General features: G+C 36.0%; 1 protein-coding gene across 3 annotated transcripts in view; it reads right to left on the bottom strand.

Moving 5' to 3' along the window:
• LOC101801378 (macrophage mannose receptor 1) overlaps positions 1-19,373 on the bottom strand; it is a 38,135-nt gene extending 18,762 nt beyond the window's left edge. For all 3 annotated transcript variants that reach the window (XM_027450680.3, XM_038174254.2, XM_072033677.1), the window contains exons 1-15: positions 19,186-19,373; positions 16,970-17,371; positions 15,395-15,568; positions 13,675-13,833; positions 12,666-12,779; positions 11,902-12,036; positions 10,883-11,065; positions 8,990-9,147; positions 8,210-8,323; positions 7,762-7,877; positions 7,284-7,432; positions 5,759-5,958; positions 3,779-3,906; positions 2,665-2,752; positions 1,293-1,437 (exon numbers count right to left, since the gene is read on the bottom strand). In XM_027450680.3, the coding sequence (XP_027306481.2) occupies positions 1,293-1,437; positions 2,665-2,752; positions 3,779-3,906; positions 5,759-5,958; positions 7,284-7,432; positions 7,762-7,877; positions 8,210-8,323; positions 8,990-9,147; positions 10,883-11,065; positions 11,902-12,036; positions 12,666-12,779; positions 13,675-13,833; positions 15,395-15,568; positions 16,970-17,371; positions 19,186-19,243 (2,323 nt within the window). In that variant the 5' untranslated portion in view covers positions 19,244-19,373. The remainder of the gene's footprint in view (positions 1-1,292; positions 1,438-2,664; positions 2,753-3,778; positions 3,907-5,758; positions 5,959-7,283; positions 7,433-7,761; positions 7,878-8,209; positions 8,324-8,989; positions 9,148-10,882; positions 11,066-11,901; positions 12,037-12,665; positions 12,780-13,674; positions 13,834-15,394; positions 15,569-16,969; positions 17,372-19,185) is intronic.
• Positions 19,374-19,591: the final 218 nt, after the last annotated feature.

Below are 19,591 nucleotides of genomic sequence, written 5' to 3'. Positions count from 1 at the left end.
TGAAGAGAAATATAAAGGAAAATCAGTTTTCCAGTCTTTAAGATAAAGTAGATTTATCTGAAATTCTTTAAACTTCAGTTTTGTAGCCCTTTAGTGAAACCCCAGTAGATATATCATAAACTTCCAGAAAGATCTTCTCATCAAGAGGCAGAACATTTCCACTAGATTTCTTCAACTCTTTCAAATATTCTCTCAGTCCCAAATATTCATAAGCAAAAATAAATATGACTTTGTATACTGACTGCAAGTTGTTTCTTCTTCTGGTTGGAAAAAGAAATACCACTGTTTTGAACCATTCCTTTTCTAGAAAGAGATGTCTACTGAATAATTATAAAAGAGAGCTTGGAGCACTGCTTACAGACCTGTTTCATCAGTTTTCTCTAACGATATTGTTAAAGCTATGGCTAGCTTCAGTGACAACTGCCAAACATACCAACACAACTGTGATCCTGAACACTTTTCTTTCATTAAGTGGATTCAGACAACAAAAAACAGCAGAAAATTTTCTCCTGGAACTGGGGAAAAAAATAAAAAAATAAATAAAAGTGATCTGGCCGAACTAAAACATCACAGACAAATGTAATATCCCAGACAAATGTTTCAATACTCCAAAGATTTGGTGGATGTCAGACAGGGAACCTGGAATCTCCAATACTGTGCAGCTCCTGACTGTCCTCCATGGCCAGCTGGGCTGCATGGCAAGTGACATGGCATGTCTGACTCTTCAGCCACTTACCCTATGAAAAATGGGGCAGGGTCTCAGCCAGCCCCAGGAGGCTCAGCATCAGAGCTGAAGCACTGCAGGAAGGCAAGACAAATCTTTCTGCTTACGTCCATCTCTCATCACCTTGTCTCAACCCGTTTAATGGATTTGTGGTAAATCTAGTTATATCTTAAAGCAAAAATACGTTTGGTGTACAAATATTAATTTATTTTTCTTAGCTTTACCTGTGTTAGTATAAAAGTGTTGTAAGGACTGTACAACTCCTTACTTCCTACACCACAAGCACACAAACAAAAAGTTCTTAATAAACAAAATGTTTACAATCTATGTAACCCTCACAAATATATGGGTTATTAATACATCCTAATATACACCAACGAATAAATTCATTTACTCTGATCATCTATCACTGAATAATCCTTTCCTACATAATGCTACATAATTATTTTGGCATGCATTTGGAAGTACAGTTTTCAAAATTTTGTACCTTTCTCCAGCAAATTACATTAGAAAACTTCTACTTTAAAAATTATTTAAGCTTCCTGATTAAAAAGAAGAATGAAAATACCTTTTTTTATTTGACAAAGCCAGTTATGTAGTGCTTCACATTCTGAAAGGATCCACTTCATAGAATATGACCCACCATTCAGCACACCACAGAACTTGTACCGCCCTGAATTTCTTGAACGATCCTCCAAGACTGTGTACCTAACCTATAGAAGAAAATATATTTTCATCTGTTTCAGCAGGTGTACTCTCCATTGGTAAAAAGAAACAAGGGTATTTGAAAGAATCCATCTCTCACTAGGATAAATACAGGAAAAACAATAGGTGCAAGAATTTTTACAGTGGGGAAATGTCACTGACTGGGAGATCAGGCTGTCTTGACATAGAGGGCTTTTTGTCTTGTTTGTACCTCAAGCTCTGAACACAGACAGAATAAAAACATGCAAATGGACAGTTTCTAATGGCCTCCATCTAGTTCAGAACACAGTCACAGCCCCAACACAGTCACGTTGATCCTATGCAGGCAAGGTAGTTTGCACTTCATCAGCTGTAACCTGGTTCAAAATGATATTGTCCAACAACCTTGTGGTAGCTGTGACCATACTGTGCCTCAATTCAGCATTCACGGCTTCCCTTTACTGAGGGTAATGAGGACAGGAGTGTGGCTTTTAGCAGGGAAGTCTTGTCCTACAAACCTAGTGGAGCTACCTTAAGGAACTGAGATCCAAATGGGAAGGGTGATCCATTTGCTGTAACCTGCTTGGGATTTTCAAAAAGTTTTTGTCCAGATCTCTTTAGGAAAAAAAAAAAAAAAAAAAGGAAACAAATGTGTAAATATGTTACAAGATAAGAGGAAAGTTCCTTGCCTGGGTCAAAAATAGGAAATAGGGAGTAGGAGTGCATGGAGGGTAATGAGTGGAATTCTGCAGGAATATTTCACACATTTGTGGCTATTTACATGGGCTAAAGAGATTACTGGATAAATTAATGGAAATATAGAATTAAGAATAAAGTTCTGAGCTCTGGTTCTGAAAGACCCTGAGGCATCACTTTCTGGGCGATACAGGAGAATACTGTGAAATCTGTTTGCTGCATGCTTAGCTCTTAAGATGTTTCTGGCCACTGCCAAAGACAGGATACAAGGTCTGATATGACTAATGTTCTGACATTATGTGTTCATATTTTACTCTTGAAAAAGAAAATATGTTGGAATGCTGTGCAGAAAGCTGCAGATCATAGTGAAATGCACATCATTTCCATGTATTCAGATGTGTTGCTGTGATTTTACTGATGGTTATCAAGTTTAACAACCATATAAATGTTTGCAGGATTAGAGTTCTCTTTCAACAGGAGGAGTAAAAACCCAGAAACCACGTGTACAAACCCCAAGACTTCTTAAGCAAACAAATCTGATGAAAAATTAAAATACTCACTGGAGAGCCATCACTCCAGGCAAATCCTTCATCCAGATTCAAGGAAAATATACCAATCCAAAATGTTTCAAGTGAACAGCGACCAACCCTAACACAAATTACAAGACAGAACAGTGTGTAAACACCAAAACAATCAACATCCAGGAACACATCTTGAAAACTTCTACAGCAGATTCCAAAGTGCACTGAAGTTGTAATAATTATCCTATTAGCTTTCATGAAGGTCATACAGATGTTTATATTCTCCCTGGAAATATCTATTATTTATCTGCTTATTTACTTGCTTTGCTTGCTTTTACTCTTTGGTACAGTTTTTCTGGAATGTACAAGAGCTTACATTCAACAAGTATCCCCAGTTTGACTGTACTAGTGCAACAAATGTAACCAGCAGAGCACCTTGCCAAGAGCTAGCTCTGACATCATGAGCTATGCAAAGACTGTTGTATCAACTCAGAAGTGTAACTAAGGTCATTAAAAACATTAGTAATTGTTGCATACTTTAGACCATGGATGTTTCTTGAACAAAGATAATAGAATCATAGAATCATTTAGGTTGGTAAAGATGTTAAAGATCAGAAAGTCCCTAACTAATCATCAATACCCTAACTATGGTGCTGTAAGAATAGCTCATATTTTAGCCCTGCTACTTGTCATGTGAGAAGCCACTGTACACTTGTTTAGTGCCAATGGCTTATTTATCAAAATTATTGGTAGTATTGTTTTTGTGTTCAGTTTTCTTAGGAATGGAAAAGCCTTCACTGATTCAAAGAGGCTGATCCTCTTGAAAATTGTCTCAGCTTTGACTATGTCACAGTGAGACAAAAGTAAATACGTTGGTCATATTTTCTATCCTGCTAAAAATACCAGCCCCCATATTTTTATGTATTCCTGAATGACATCTATTAGCCATGATACATATTTTCCAATCTCTTGGATATAAACAATTCCTTTTTCATGAAACAGTTAATACTAATGTGTAGATAAAACTTCAAGCTTATCACAGTGTTTTTGGCTTTTGAGGAGTCTGTTTCAGAAATCATTTAAAAGTGTTTATAATAGCTCATATTAAATATTTTTTTAGGCTTGGTAGGATAAACGCAGAGCAGATACTCACATGTTTGCTCTTGATAACATTTCTTTCTCCTCCTCAGAGTTAATGGTCACTAGATCCCCTCCCATTTGTCTACAAAAATCTCGAGCTTCAAGCCAGGATTTCTTTTTAATATCTGATCGGCAAAAGCTCTGGAGAGAAATTACTTTAAAACATATTCTACACATAAAATGTATAATAGAGATATACACATATACATACATAACATGTAATGTAATACACAGTATGTATAATACACATAAAATAAAAAATGAAGAAATGTACTCTTTCTCAAATATACAAGCCAAGTCATAGCCCACAAGAGAAATAGCATGGATTATGCTATTTTTCATAAAAGTTTTGCATTAGAGTGGTTTAATTAGTTGCAATAGAGTGACAAGCAAAGGGGAGGAGTTGCTAGAAGAGAAAACAATTCACTTTAACTTGCTTTGCTTGTAGGAGGGCCCAGGCCACCCTCCAAAGGAAGGTAAAGGAGATTAGTTGTGGCCAAGGCAGAATGGAGGATTCTGAAGACATGGGCAAAAGTTTGACCTCATGGTATATATGTCTCACTTTGCATTTGCAATATGATATCTAACAGTTTGGTAGTTTAAAAGAGAATAAGCATGAGTTTGACCAAAGTTAAAAATGATGATATGGGGATAAAGGAGACCAAGTAAATATCATTCGCACTGAGTGAAAGAAAGAAATGGAAATAATAATAATAACAAAACCAACAACAATTAAAAGACAAGACCTCATTAATTCAAATAAAGTTATAAGAAATACTAACATCTCACACTTACTTAGAATGTTGCTGTTCTGCAGGATCCCAAATCAATATTTACACTCTATCCTCATTTGTTGTTCGAAGTCCTTTCATATGCCTGATAGTTGCAATTGAGTGTACTTCAAGTAAAAGTTACCTGTAGCTTTGCTACAGCTATCTAATAAATGTTCATAAGCTTCACAAAAACTGGTTGATTAATCTTTCAAGTGATGTATTATCCTTTATTTTGGGAGTAACATGGTTTTCTTAGCAAGGTTAAGCCTTAGGCATTTTGCTGTGTGTGGGCGGACATTATTGTTTCTTTACTTCATTCCCTGAGCTCTCACATACCTTGGCTAAACATAGGACTTTTGCACAACCTAGTGACCACAGCTGATATAAAGAGCCATGCTTACAGCCAAATTTTGCTGCTACTGCTATTTAATGCAAACTCTCAACATTGCTGTCTTAATAATGTTGCAAATATTATGTTGTTTCATCTTTGTTCTTATCTTTTCCATATACATGTATATTTTTTTTTAGAGACTCAATATTTCTTCCCCTTCTTCCATTTTCTACTCCAGTTTATTCTACCCCTGGGGCACAAACTTCCTGATTTTCTTTCCTGCATCTTTCTTCCTCCCCTTGTGCCCAGTTCCTTAAACATCATCTTCCTTCCTAAGTTTCTTCCCCCTTACAGATGATTACAGATGATTCCTGGAGTTTGTTTTTTTTTTTTTTTTTTTTTTTTTTTGGCCTTGTTCTTATCTCAGATATTCATAGAATCATAAAATGATTTACATTAGAAGCGATCATGCAGTTCCACCCCCCCCTGCCATGGTCAGGGACACCTCCCACCACACCAAGTTGCTCAAAGCCCCATTCAGCCTGGTCTTGAACACCTCCTGGGTTGGGGCATCCTCTGGGCAACCTGTGCCAGTGCCTCGCCACCCTTATAGAGAAGAATTTCTCCTGAATATCTAATCTAAATCTACCCTCCTTTAGTTTAAAGCCATTCCCCCTTGTGAGGATGTAAAGCCATCCTCCCTTCACTATACTCCCTAATAAAGTGTCACTCCAGCTTTCTTATAGGCGCCCTTCACTGCAAATATTGCCAGATGAAGATGTCCCTTTGTCCTTCCACCCTTTGTGTTTTTGTTTTGTTTTGTTTTGTTTTTTTCTCCCCAAACCCAACATTCCAAAGCCTTTCTTCTTTTAACTATTTAAGCACTTACTTTAAAACAGGAACTACTATATTTGCTTGACACCCAGCCTTCAGGACATGTGTGTGCTGTAGCAGTAGTTGGAATAGGTGGGGCAGTTGCACCATATGCCCACTGTTTACAGATATATTTTTGCTTTGTCTCACAGTCAAGAACATCCCACAATCCAGCTGTAGTTCCAGTTCTCATGGCAACACATCCTGGTTTACTTCCTTTATGAGAAATAAAAAAACACTTTGGCTATCTTATACAGTCTAACTTGTTTAATTCTTACTTGAAGATTCTGCTTTTTTTTTTTTTTTTTTTTTTTTTTACTTTTTTTAATGTCCTTCATAATTAATTAAATGGTAGAAAATAATTTATATATATATATTTAATAGGTAAAACATTTGTTTGCAAGTGAGGACTTCATTGCTACTTACATTAAGCATACTTTATATCAGGTGGTATAACCTCAGTTACTAGTGCTTTTCATAAGTGCACACACAGCACAAGATGTAGTCACATGCATACAATGAGCTTATACAATGGCATATTTGTGTTCTTTCTTCTTTTTCTGAGTTTATTTAGCATTTCTTTTTTTGTTGTTGTTGTTTTTTCTGTTGAGCACAGAGCTGAAATTCTAATGGACATGTCTACCATGGCCAATAATTCACCCCTGAAATGAAATGGTCAGCTATAAGACCATCATTTTATGCCAGTTCAAGACATTTTGTTCCTACATGTATGTATCACTATACATGCATCAAAGTTTACTTGCCATTTTTCTGATCATGCTCAGTCACTCATTTGCCTGAGATTGTCCTGCATTTTATCACAGGCAAATTTTCACTATCAGATATAATTTAGTATCATCAGAAAATTTTGTCATCTGACTATTCGCCACCTTTTCCAGATCATCTGTAAGTATATTGAACAATGGGCTTTGGCACAGATCATTACAGAACTCTGTTGGTGAGCACTCTTTCCTTATAGAAATGAGACATTAGTTCTAGCCTTTTCCATTACCTGTCTTTTAACCAAATTTTATATTCATTAAAGAGTTTTCTTCTGTCAGGTCAGATTAGCTGAAAGACAGTTTTGAGTATGGTGATGTGAATGCAGTTTTCTTAGCATCACAAGTAAAAAATATATGGTATGATCATTTTTGATCATTTTTGATACTGTGATTTTGTAATTCTAACTTTAAAATCTTACTACAATTGTTCCATTTCAGGTTCTTTCTTATGACTGCAGAATGGTCTCAGGAACTGCCTGTAGCCTGTTTATCAGAAAGCAGGCAATTTTCAAGATTCTGATAATGGTTGTCTTTGTGAAGACGAGCCAAAAGGTTAAACTTAAGTATATCAGATGTCCAAATATAAAACTGCTATTCAAATTATTCCTTTAAAATTAAAAGTTGGATTTGGGGAACTTCCAGTTCCTTTGAAATATACTGAAGGGCTAAATGATAAAATTCAGTGGATGTTGCCAATGCCAACCTGAATAGGGACCATGGGGTCAGAGTGCATCCACCATCAACAGTCACAGCACCTACCAGGCGTTCCTACATCCCAGTGTGCAAAGGAGACATCTTCACCATTGGTCCACTTGAAGGTGCCTTGGTCCTCTATGTCAGAGAGACCGAGCCAGAAATATTTTTCAGGCCTCAGCCCAACAAGGCTAGTCAAATAGGCTTGTTCATACCTGTAAGGGAGATCACAGTAACACAAGTGGAAGCAAAAGCCTTTATCCAAATTCTAATTGTGTGGTCTGATGATGAATCCTATTCTCCTTTTTTTTGCTTTGGATTAGAGGAAGGGCTTTACAAGGGCATTCTGGCACTACATAAATCAACAACAGAAGAAAAAAAAAAAAAAAAAAAAAGGATTTTTTTTGTTCAGCTACAGATCTCACCTGTAACTTGGGTAATTTACTGTCTGTCCTTGTGTGAGAACTGTGAAGTAGTTCCATGAGTAATTTAGGAACATACAACCTTTACCTATTCAAAAGACAAAGAAAAGTGATTATCATACCTACTTTCAACTGTGGCTAAGTAACCTTTTTCTCCTTCACAAATGCTGTTTGCTTCTGAAAATGTTGCTGGTGCATGTCCAATAAAATAACAGTAGGTCCCATATCGTCTCCAGCCCTGTAATATAATTATAGAATCTCCTTATGAGTTTTAAATAATTGTAGTGTCATGTATTAAGTGAGCTATACCATTTTTAAGTGATTGAAGCAAAATAATCATAAGTATTATGAATTAGCAAAATTTTGCAGTGAAATTAGATTCTTTCTAAATGGCTTCTGTAAGTAGCTTAATAAAGTTTATAGTAACATTAAGAGAGAGAGATAAATTCCATAATAAATACAAAAATTGTTTCTATATTTAAATGATGCAAATTCAAATATTTCTGGATGATTCTCAGACAAGGGCCTTATTTGATCTGAAAAATTAATGTTTCAGTCTTTTTTACTTACTTTTGTGCAACCTACATCAGTACTTTCCTTTTCTCCAGCTATTTGTGATGCAGGTTTTCTTTTACAAATGTAACCAGCTTTCTTCTCACAGACATAGTCTGCCCAGTAGCCATCCTACGAGGCAGGAAAAAGAAAGAAATAGCAATGAGATTAAGATGAATAACTTAAAGAAATTGTATAGAATTTTCTTTCTCCTTTCACTCTGAAACAGAAACATACTGTTTTTCTTATGCAGTCCCCCAAGCTGATAACAAAGCTAAATCTTCTCACACTCAGTGAAATGGCAGAGTGGTCTATGGTAGTACTGCTATGGCCAGTAGTGATGAGTGGGAATACGGGTGCTGGGTTTCCTGTCCTCTTTTCAGCTGGAGCTGGTCTTCAGCCTGTTCTGCAGGAGCAGGCACAGGCAGTTGTGCCACACAGGGACAGGCAAACAAGCAGACACAAAGGCAGCAGCAGGGATCCCCACATTACACCATTGCCACAAGAAGAAAAGGAAGAGGAGAATATATCCAAATGACATTCAAAGACCTTCTTTATGGCCCCAGTTTCAGTGGTGACTTTTAGATGAACTTGAAGAGAAAAATTCTTTAACAATGCAGCAATGTTTTCATTTTAATTATTTATTAATTTAAATGAATGGTCATATTTTAGTCTCATCTTTTCTCCTCACATCCTTTTTCCCGGCCCTAAATGGTTGATGAAATGGCAGGGCACATTATTCTTTTGCTAAGAATTTAGTTTCAATGTTAAAATCAGATCCATGCTGAATAATGTTACCTGGCCCTTGATCAGTACACAATCTTCTGGTCTGTTGTTGGTGCTGGATGGCTCTCCCAGGTGCCATTTTGTGTATGTCACTGGTGTACCATCACTCCATTCAAAATACATTTGAACCTTACGGTCATTCAGCCCAATCCAGAGCTTGTCTGTCGGCTCTAAAACACGGAAACAGAACTAGAAAGGACCTCTTACGGTGCTGCATCCCTTTCTTAGCAACTTCAAGCTCTAGAACACATAATCCCTTAATTTATCAAACATAACATTATTTAGTTTGTTGCATGATCATTTTAAATGTTAATTTTTTCACACATATTACAATAAATACAGTGTGTTCGGTGTGTTGCAAAAATAAGATATAATGAAATAACAGAATCATAGAATATCCTGAGTTGGAAGGGATCCACAAAGATCATCAAGTCCAACTCCTGGGTCTACGCAGGATTACCTAAAATCACTGTACTTAATCTAAATAAATAAATAAATCACTTATTTTACTCATAGCACTGGAAGAAGAGTGCTGATGCTGATGTACAATGGTGGAACTGTGTGAATAGTTAGTTTTCAGGTTCTATTCCACTGGTCAGATTTTAAAATATTGTTTTGATCTAACTTGGAATATAAATGTTTAAATTGTCTTTCAAAAAAAAAAAAAAAAAAAGAAAGGAAAGCAGAGAACCCTCCCTAAGTCCATCCCCCAAGGCCTAGGTCATTTTTTTAGGCAATAAATTAAATCTCTGATACTACACAAAACTTAGCAGTGAAAGGACATCAGCAACCAGATCTAACTTTCAAGCTAGCCATGCAAGCTGGGGCCAGACCATATGACATTCAGGGTCCCTTCTGGCCTAAATCAGTGTAAGATCCAATGGTTTTAGGCATTCTAAATTAAAGGAAAGTGAGAAAAATGAATGGTAAATTTAGGCAGCATTCAGAAAAGATAGAAAAAATTCTGGAAGGGTATTCACAATTTTCTCAGTAGTAATTAAACTGAGGGATGATACCAGAACCAAAAAGTAAACAAAAGCAAAAATATCTCACTGTAGGAGCTGGTTGTGAGAATGGTTGGACACTAAGCAGATAAGTTACTTTTGATGAAAAACAAAAATTTTCTGTCTTGATTTTGCACTTTCCAAATAGTTAATTAGGGCTTTCACTACCTCTATGCATAGGAAAAAGCAAAATCGTTGTCAGGGTCAAAAAGTATCAACATGTCTACAGACTCTACACATTTCTGTCAGTATTATTAAAATAGGCCATGGTGAGATCATGATGTTAGATCCAGTCATCTAAGTAGGTTTCTTCAAGAAGCCCAAACAATTTCACAGCTGTCTGCCTGGAAACCCCCTTGGCTTGCTCTGCTGATCTTTTCCTTCTGGCAAATTCCATCACTTTTCTTCAGTAGGTGGTTCCTTCCATTGCTTCTGCAGAAACTCTTGATCTTGCTGATCTTGGTGCTGGGTGACCAGCAAAGCACATCAAATGATTTAGAGCCACACTGTAAATTCCCCAAATGTGCTGAAAGCAGTACAAGTTGCTTGTCCATAGAAAACAGATTCACAGTTATATTTCACAATACTTCACTGAGAAAGATTCTTACTTGGGTGCCTGGCCCCCTGCACTGGTGCAAGGCAAAACGCATCAGGACTGTTGAGTAAGTCTGCAAGTTGCTGCATAGATGAAGGCATCAGTGTTGAAGCAGAAAGGATAGTACTGCACTAACACTAGCAGATTTGTGTGTCCTTGCATGTCTTTGGCTGCAATGTTTCACGTTAATACAATTCCTATACCTCATTTGAGGTAGCTGATACTTCTTTCATGCAAACAAAACAAACAAACAAAACAAAACAAGCAAAAAAACAAGCAAGCAAATATAAACCTGGAAACACTTACTGTACCCAAGCCCAGACACTATAAAGCTGTGCTCTTCAAGGCTTCGGATGCTGGCCAGGTGACTCCCTTCCTTTTGACAGGAGGTCAAAGCTTCTTGCCATCCTTTGGTCTCCCTGAAGATTTTGTAACAGTGGTCTACATATGGTACCCATCCATCTGGGCAAGTAATAAACCCAGTATCACCTAGAAATAAACATCATTGTGTTAGAAGAGTTCAAATGTTATCCAAAAGACATGAAGTTGAAAATTATTTCACTCATTCTCTGTAAAAGCTCTAAACTAAGAATTTTCTTTGGAGATTCTTATTATAGTGAAATTATGGATGGAAAACCTTAAACACAAACATGATTCCATGATGGCACGTTTAATTAGGAAAATTAAAGAGTTTTAATACAGATATTAATTAACACAAATTCTAGAGTCATTATATAGTCAAGTGTGAATAAAATAAACTAATGTATAAATTTTAACACCTTCTGCATTACTTAGTAGCTATTTAGCAGTTAAGGGAAATCAGAAGTCATCATCTGCACTTAACAGACTGCTTACAAGTTTCTAAAGATAAGTATGTTGGTAGAGTGAAAATCATCTAGAAAAATTTGCAGCTAGATATATACAAAGGGAAATACCAACAACAAAATACTTATTCACTTAAAATATCTTTTATCTTTGCAATGTGTCCATTCTCCTTCCTTTAAAGATATTTACTAACTTCCCTCTTCCAAAAATAATTTTTGGTTTGTTCTCTTTTTTCATGCTTAGTACTCTGTGTATTCAAAGAGGAGACCTGACTCTTTCATTCTGTGTATTGTGGACTGGAGAACAGCCTAGAAAGGGTGCAAAGGTTTTAAAAAATGAATTAGAAAAAACAAAACAAAACAAAACAAACAGCAACAATAACAACAAAAACAGTACTGGTTAAAATTAGATCTTATTTCTAATTTTGTCTCTGCCATTAGGAATACCAAGCAATTCAGATAATGGCTTTTATTTTTAATTATCAACATAGATTAACATACCTGAGGGTACCAAAGTAGTGTCTCTTTTTTTACAAACGTAGCCAAGTTTCTGATCACATTCCCAATTTTGCCATTTAGCTTTTGTTTCAGGATTCAAAACCACACAGAGTTTTCCAGATTCTGGAGAGGGACTTCCTTTGGGAAATGTACAAAAAAAAAGTGAACTTTTCTGAAAGCCAAGTAGAACTCTAAGCCCTAAAATGCACAGAAGTAATTACTACTGCTAGAAGTGACAGCCCCAAAGATCAAGCTTTTTCCACCTTCAACAAGAACTGAGGTACTGGGAATGCCTCCATGATGTCTAATATATCATCATTTAAGTGTACGTGAACAGGTAACTCATTCTTCTGACTTTTAATATTACTTGCTGGTAATATTGCTAGTAATATAATAAATTATAACTATACTAGTATACTAACTATAACTATACTAAAATATAGTAAATTAATATTGTTGCTAGACACCAGAAATGGGAGAATATGTGTTTATGGGGATTGTATTATTATTCTCGGCCCCAAAAAAATTTTGCAATACATAGAAGTTTCTGATTTCTACTAGTATAGAAAAAGCTATAGAAAAATACAGACAAAACCTTTTCTAAATCTAACACAATAAAAGTTAAAATCCATGTTGTTTTGGTGGCTTAATGTTAACATTCTATTTTTTTCTCATGCTCAGGTAAACTGAGAATAAAATTTAAAGAAGTATTTGAGGTATGTATCTTTTGTCTTCAGAAATACAAAATCAAGGAAAGTCACACCTACCTGGAGCCCAGTTTAAATACCGGAAAGGGCTGCTTCCAGCCCACTCCCAGCCACTCTTCAAGTCCAGTCTATTGAGCCCAATCCATAGCATAGAATCTGTACTTTCTGTTAATTCTAAGTAACCAAAGGAAGATTTATAAATCGCTTTTTATTAGCAAATAATATTAATCATTATTATTCATTAATAGTATTTATAGGAAGACTTGCAATTCTTAAATATCTATTTACAAATGTCTTTAGATATTATGATATCTGATAAATTGAAATATTCCAAAGCTTTGATCAATGTAAAATGTAAACAACTTATTCTTTCAATCACCTACTGCAAAATGAGTTGCCACAGAGTAAATTCAGAATTAAAGTGTTTTTGTAGAATAGCCCAAACACTTTAAAAGATTGGAGATATTCAAGTGGAAATATTGGTGCAGTGTAAGTGTAAACTCCCAAGCAAAAGTCTTATAATTTAAATTCATCATTAGAATAACAACTGAGACTTTCTTCCATGCAATTCCTCCAGAAATACACAGGTGGTTAGAGACATGATACGGGATGTATGAAGAACTGACATTTTTCAATTTGTCAAATTAAATAAATAAATAAATAAATAAACAGGTGCCAGGCTGCATTTGACAGAAAACATATCTTTCTTTTTGCATAAATATGTCATTTCTCTTACTTTCAAAATTTATTAAGTTTACGTATTATGAAAAAAAAGGAAATTTTCATTTACATTTAGGAATTTTTTTTCTCTTAAAAAAAAATAGATTATAAAATGAGATATTTCTAAATAGAAAGTCAAACTGCCACACTAGCAGGATGCTGGAATACTACGAATTTTGTTTAAAGTTGACGGTGATTTTGAGATAAATTTGCAATTTCTAAAAGATTTTGTTTATTACTTTTGTATATTGAGGCCCATAGGCATTAGCCAAAACTGTACCAGGTAGTCCTTAGCTGTGATGATAGACTGAAAAGATCCGGAATGTCAGGGTTTCCTTTATTTCCTTACCTTTAATGTAAATTTGCTCATGAATGTCTGTGATACTCAATAACTCTGCATTTTGTTGCTGACAGCTCTTCCTTGCTTGGTGCCAAGTGAGAGCAGATTCCAAGTTTACTTGGTAGCGGACATTTGTTGACAGATCTGTAGTCCAGGTTGTCTCTTTATCTGTGGAGAAAATAGTTATTATGAGGTGATAGTAATTCACTCACAGAAAAACCAGTTGAAGGTTCTCTTTATGCATGACATTCTCATTTAATGCTGGGAAGTTGGCTGTGCTATTCTTTCAAATGCACTGGAAGTGTAACAAGCAGGATAGGGAAGGAAGAAGTTAAGGCCTGTAATCTGACAGGTAGTGCTGGCAAATGTTCCCTCCTGTTGCATGAAGATACATAATTCAGGAGTTACTACTACAAGAGAAGTGATTGCATGGAGAAATATATTGCATGGAGTGCTGTGGCAGATACTGTAGTTGAAATCTATAAAAAGATACATAAGATCTCCTTCTCGTTCTTGGCAGCAGTTCCTACTGAGATCTGTGAGACCTAGCTATAGAACTGAATTTAACATCAGACTGCTTTTAGATAAATCTTCCCCTGCTAAAAGCTTCTGGATGTGCCTGCCACACAGCTTCAGATCTGGGGCACTGCAGTAGTACTGAGCTGTGTGGCGCTCCTCTCCTGATTATCTCTGCTTCTTTGATCTGTTGAGGATCTATACATGCTCAATAAAGTGCAGTATGAAATTGAGTCAGATGCTTGATTAGTCTCAAAAACCAGTATGAAGTTAAATTAAAAGAAGAACTAAGAATTGGCTTTCAAAGGATTTGAAAATTACTCATTGACCCTATGTCACATGCCATTTAGACTCATTGTAATAGGTATCATTGCAGGGACCTGGAAAATGTATTTGATTATAGATCTGAGTCAAACCAAATGCACATTTTGAATGGACTGGGGTAAAGGAGTGTTTTAATAATAGAAGTAACGTTGATCAGAAGCAATGGGGACAAAGATAGAGGAGAGCTAAGAAGTGCCAGATGTCCAAAGCTTATTTGTCAAGCATCAAGCCATAAAGGGAGATGGAGAGAGGTGACCACAGAAATGGAGGACAATTTTCAGAAAGCAACTGAAGTAGTAGTAGAGAAATGCCAGGGATGGGAGACAGCTGTCAGGGGAATGGAAAGACAGCTTTCCAGACAATGTGAAGAGGTCTTAATAAGATCAGTAAATGGACATGTACCACTTAAGCAAATATATATATATATTTATATTTATAAATATTTATATATCCATATGAAAATCAAAAAGACTGAATTGTTAACTTTGTCATCAAGCTTCCTACAGCTCTTATTTTTATGCCCACATCCATCACAGTGGGGATCCTCAGAAAGGGATTATACAGGTTGTACAATGCTGACAGATTGCATCCTGCCTGGGAAACAGAGAGGAACTCAAAATTACCCTGCTGCTCAGCAACACCACCACAATTAGTGGGAACTGCATGTTATTTTATTATTCAGTCACAGTTTCCTCCACATCTTTATGCAACACGTTATTTCTTTGTGTAGAGTGCTGTAGGATGTGGCTATATTACTTAAATCTATTCATGTAAACTACCCATCAGTATAAAGACGTTGATGCTCTGCTAGTGCTGGTTTTACAAGGCCACACTGGGGGGGGAGGGGGGAGGGAGGGCTTGGGGGCTTGTGTGGGAACAGATATCTTACCTTTTAATGGGCAAAATCCATATCGCTGGTCTGCATCATAGTCTGCAGTTGTTGCACACCAGAGCCAGCCATCTGATCGGCCAGCATCAGTGCACTCAGCATACCATTGCTTCTTGTACATGAAAGGGAACACACAGGGTGCCCCAAAAGCATTTCCTAGCAGTGTAAAAGTCTCTGAGAAGACAAAATGATAATGACAATATGGAAAATTAAAAAAAAAAAAAAAAAGTTTGAAAAATATGAAGTCTATGCCAATGGCAGAATTGCACCTGAACCTTTCCAAACTTAAATGGCTGATATATGTTGTAGAGCAGTGTTATTTGAAGTAATAACAGCTAAGTCTAAAACTAGTTCTTTGTTCTGACCAAGATGCTTTCAGAAACTATTAATAAAGCTCCAGAGCACTACCCTAAGGTAGTACTACTTTAAACAATGTCAAGAGTTATATAAAATGCACAAGAGCAGGAATTAATATTTGGATATTCTACTTCCTGGAAAAAAGTAAACATCAGGTTCTTCTCTGTTTTTGTTTTAGTGAGCATTTAATCACCTCACACACAGTGGAGCAGCCCCATATACAAGGCAGGGGGGTGAATACTGAGAATATTCTGCAAGACGAGTTAGTGGTTTCAGAACATTTGTTTTGGATGTGGGAAAGCCATTCAGAACAATCAGACTTCAGCTAATTAGAAAGGCTAATTGCACTGGTAATTATAATCATGCCATGAGCATCCTTATCTTCTGAGTCACAAAAGCCACTCTTCCTCCACCCACAGTGAGCCTTTTCCCAGCTCAACCATATTGTGCTTTTCTCTCGAGGGTATAATTTCATTTTCATGTTGCTGTATAAGAAAATTCTCAGTATTTATACTCTCCCAACAATGTACTGACAGGGTATGGCGAGCGATAGTGATTTAGAGAATGCTTACAAATAAGAGTGAGTGAGCAATTAAGTATATATGTACATATGTACATATGTACATATGTACATATGTACATATGTACATATAATATAATATAATATAATATAATATAATATAATATAATATAATATAATATAATATAATATAATATAATATAATATAATATAATATATAATTATGTGGTATTTAATAATGATATGATATAATATTAATATTTTTAATACTGTTAATTTATTTAACATATTATTGAATAATATTATGGTGTATTAATAATATGTTGATTATATAATTTTCAATAATAGTATATTGAAATACATTATTCACACAATTAACTATTCAATTATGTTATTATATTAAGGCAGCACTTATATAAATACTTAAAATACTAATAGTGCTAATAGAGTATATTATATATACTGTAATATTATAGTGTGTATACTATATACATAAAATATGTGAATTCATGTTTTATATATATATATATTATATAATGCAAAAAATATGGAATTAAATTCAAAGCTCTCACCAGTGCACTGATTTTCTAAAGCTCTGGTGGTTACTGAAGGAATCAGAATATTCAGAACCAAAGATCCAAAACACTCTAACACACAATGAAATTAGTGCAATGGATTGAAGAATAGATTTTCTTTACCTTCATATCTCTGGGAACATAAAATATCCATGGTCCCATACATCTTCCAGTTATTCTTTGGACTAAGGCCTTTCTTTAATATAACATTATCATATTCTCCATTGCCAGGACTGAAAAACAAATCTTCTCCTTGAATTGCAAGGAGGCTTTCATTTCTGCATTCCCACCACTGGAGCTCACTAGTTTGGTTACATGGGTATAGGGTGATAAGAGACTCATCTTCCTTCAGTGGCACACCCAAGCATAGGTTCAGTCTCACACTCATGAGCTGATGATCAGTAATCCACCTGAATTTTTGTGCTTCATTGTCTTGGTGGCAAGTTGCAGTTCTAACTGACTGTGCAATAGAAGCCTGAAGACAGAGTTTGCTGACTTTATTATACATTAAAAATGTTTCAGTGTCTGTAAAACAAAATAATGCAAAGAATATATGTAATCAAGATAAGTGACATGATAAGTCTATTTCCCATTCACATACACTAGAAAGCATTGCTTTCTTATCAGATGCTTTTGAATGGAGTCTGTTGCAACACCAATTTTATTGGTTAAAAAGCAATAAGGTAGACAATAGAATATGTGTTTCTTTATTATATGTCACTGTATTGTGGACTAGTGGCAGCCAGTAGCAACAGCAGAGCTAAGCACATCTTCTTGGATTTATTTATATTAGTTATGTGAATTCCCTCAACCACACTGCTATCACCATTGCCCTGTTTCCATGTGTTCTCAGATGCTTGGCCTTCTGACCTCTGCAAATTTTCCTAATGCTGCCAGACCTTACAGGTGTCCTAGAAGGGTCACAGCCATCTTTGCTGAGCCATTTATCCTTTCCCTCCTGAAGCTATATCTTTGTTCCTTTTCACTGAATAAATGTGGGTGAACAACTCTGGGCCTCAAAGAAGGTTTATGGGCCTCACTGACCTACAAGACCTGCAGTATCCACTATGAGCCAAGGCAATGTAAAACTAGGAATGGCACTGACAAGCCAAACAGTCTGAGAACGTAGCAAGGACTGGATAGCAGGGGCATCTGACCACCACTTGGCAATATGGAAAAGGCTGGTGGAATTTAGAAGGTCCACCTGTAACAGGAATTGGGTCTTCAGCTCTCTGGGTAGTGTCACTGATCATGTCCACAGTGTTGACATCAATGTAAAGTAGAAATAGTTGAGCTAATTTCAGTCCCACAATGAGTTTATTGGTAGCAATAGTGAATCAATACAGGCACATCTATGAGTGTGCTCTGCTGTTTTATGGTGTACCTTGTGACACATACAACTGTATTTCCCTCCAAAGTTTGCGAGATTCATAACTTGATTTGGTCAGTGATACATCTTTTTATCACTGGGGGTCATATATTCTTAAAAAATTAAAAAAAAAAAAAAAGAGAAAAAAAGCTTGCAAAAATATTAAATCAATTTAATTGATAATTTACAACACAGATAAAATAACTATTCTGCCCCTGCAGTGATACTATGTACAATGATACTATGCACAATTAAGAAAAATAGATACTCTGAGGCAATCAATAACAACTAGTTTTACTCAGGAGACATCTGGTTCTCCAAAGCTGTCTGCTTAACATCTACAATAGAAGTGTAGCTAAAGGAATGGAAGTACTATTATCGCTACAGTTCTACAATAACTTCCCAAAGGTATTCCAACTTTATTTCACACAAATTTTACTTCATTCATTTTATCAGTATCAGTGAATTCAGAAAGTCTGTTCAAAAGAGTGAAGGGGAATAATCCAGTAAACACTGGATTGCCCAGCCATCAACTGTGAACACCTTAATGTCCTCCAAATAATCCCACACTTCACCACCCCTTAAGTTTTTCCTGACCGATTTTGCTAAACATTACTCAAACACCTCAAAACAGTTCAAAAAATAAGAAGACAGATGTAAAAAATAGACATTTAAAATTATCTTATAATTTTCTCTAGGTTTGATCTTCTGAGGTCATTGAAATGATACTACCACTATACATGAATATAGGCATTAAGAATTCAGTCTCTGTTTCCATGTCTGTTCTCTTTTTTAAACTCCTAGATCCCGCCCTTGCTTTTTGCCTGCCCTGAAGAACTCCCCATCTATATGTCCCAAACTAATAATGTACATACAGGCACTATTGCAGGACTGTAAAGAACTCTGAAATGTCAGGAAACACGGAAGCACTTTCACGCAGTTTTACAGGAGACAAGCGGGAGGCACTTACCCGCCAGCTGCAAAGCACTGTGAATGACAGAAAGAACAACCAAGAAGCCAGAGAACATTGCAAATGCTACTTTCTTTTCTTTCTTCCACCAGAAGATGTATAATGAGTGTTGCTGATAATAAAGTCCTTCTGGAGAGAGGACAGTGATCAGTCCTTCTCAGTTTCAAAGGCTGGCTGGTCAAAGAGAAAGCTCTGGGTGCTAAATAGGGAAATATTCTGTCACATGCCATATTTAAAAAAAAAAAAAAAATGACCACACAGCACAATTTTGCCTTTGGACTTCTAACTGATGGCAAACTGTGCTGCCTTGAGAAAGCAGGTGATAGACAGAAAATTATATCTCAACACTTTGTAGCTCTCTCTCCTGAAGAAACATCCATGGAGCTAACAGCTATCTAACACCTTC

Source organism: Anas platyrhynchos, chromosome 2, assembly GCF_047663525.1.
Source record: "Anas platyrhynchos isolate ZD024472 breed Pekin duck chromosome 2, IASCAAS_PekinDuck_T2T, whole genome shotgun sequence".
Lineage (NCBI taxonomy): Eukaryota > Metazoa > Chordata > Aves > Anseriformes > Anatidae > Anas > Anas platyrhynchos.
This window is presented reverse-complemented; position numbering and strand designations above follow the sequence as displayed.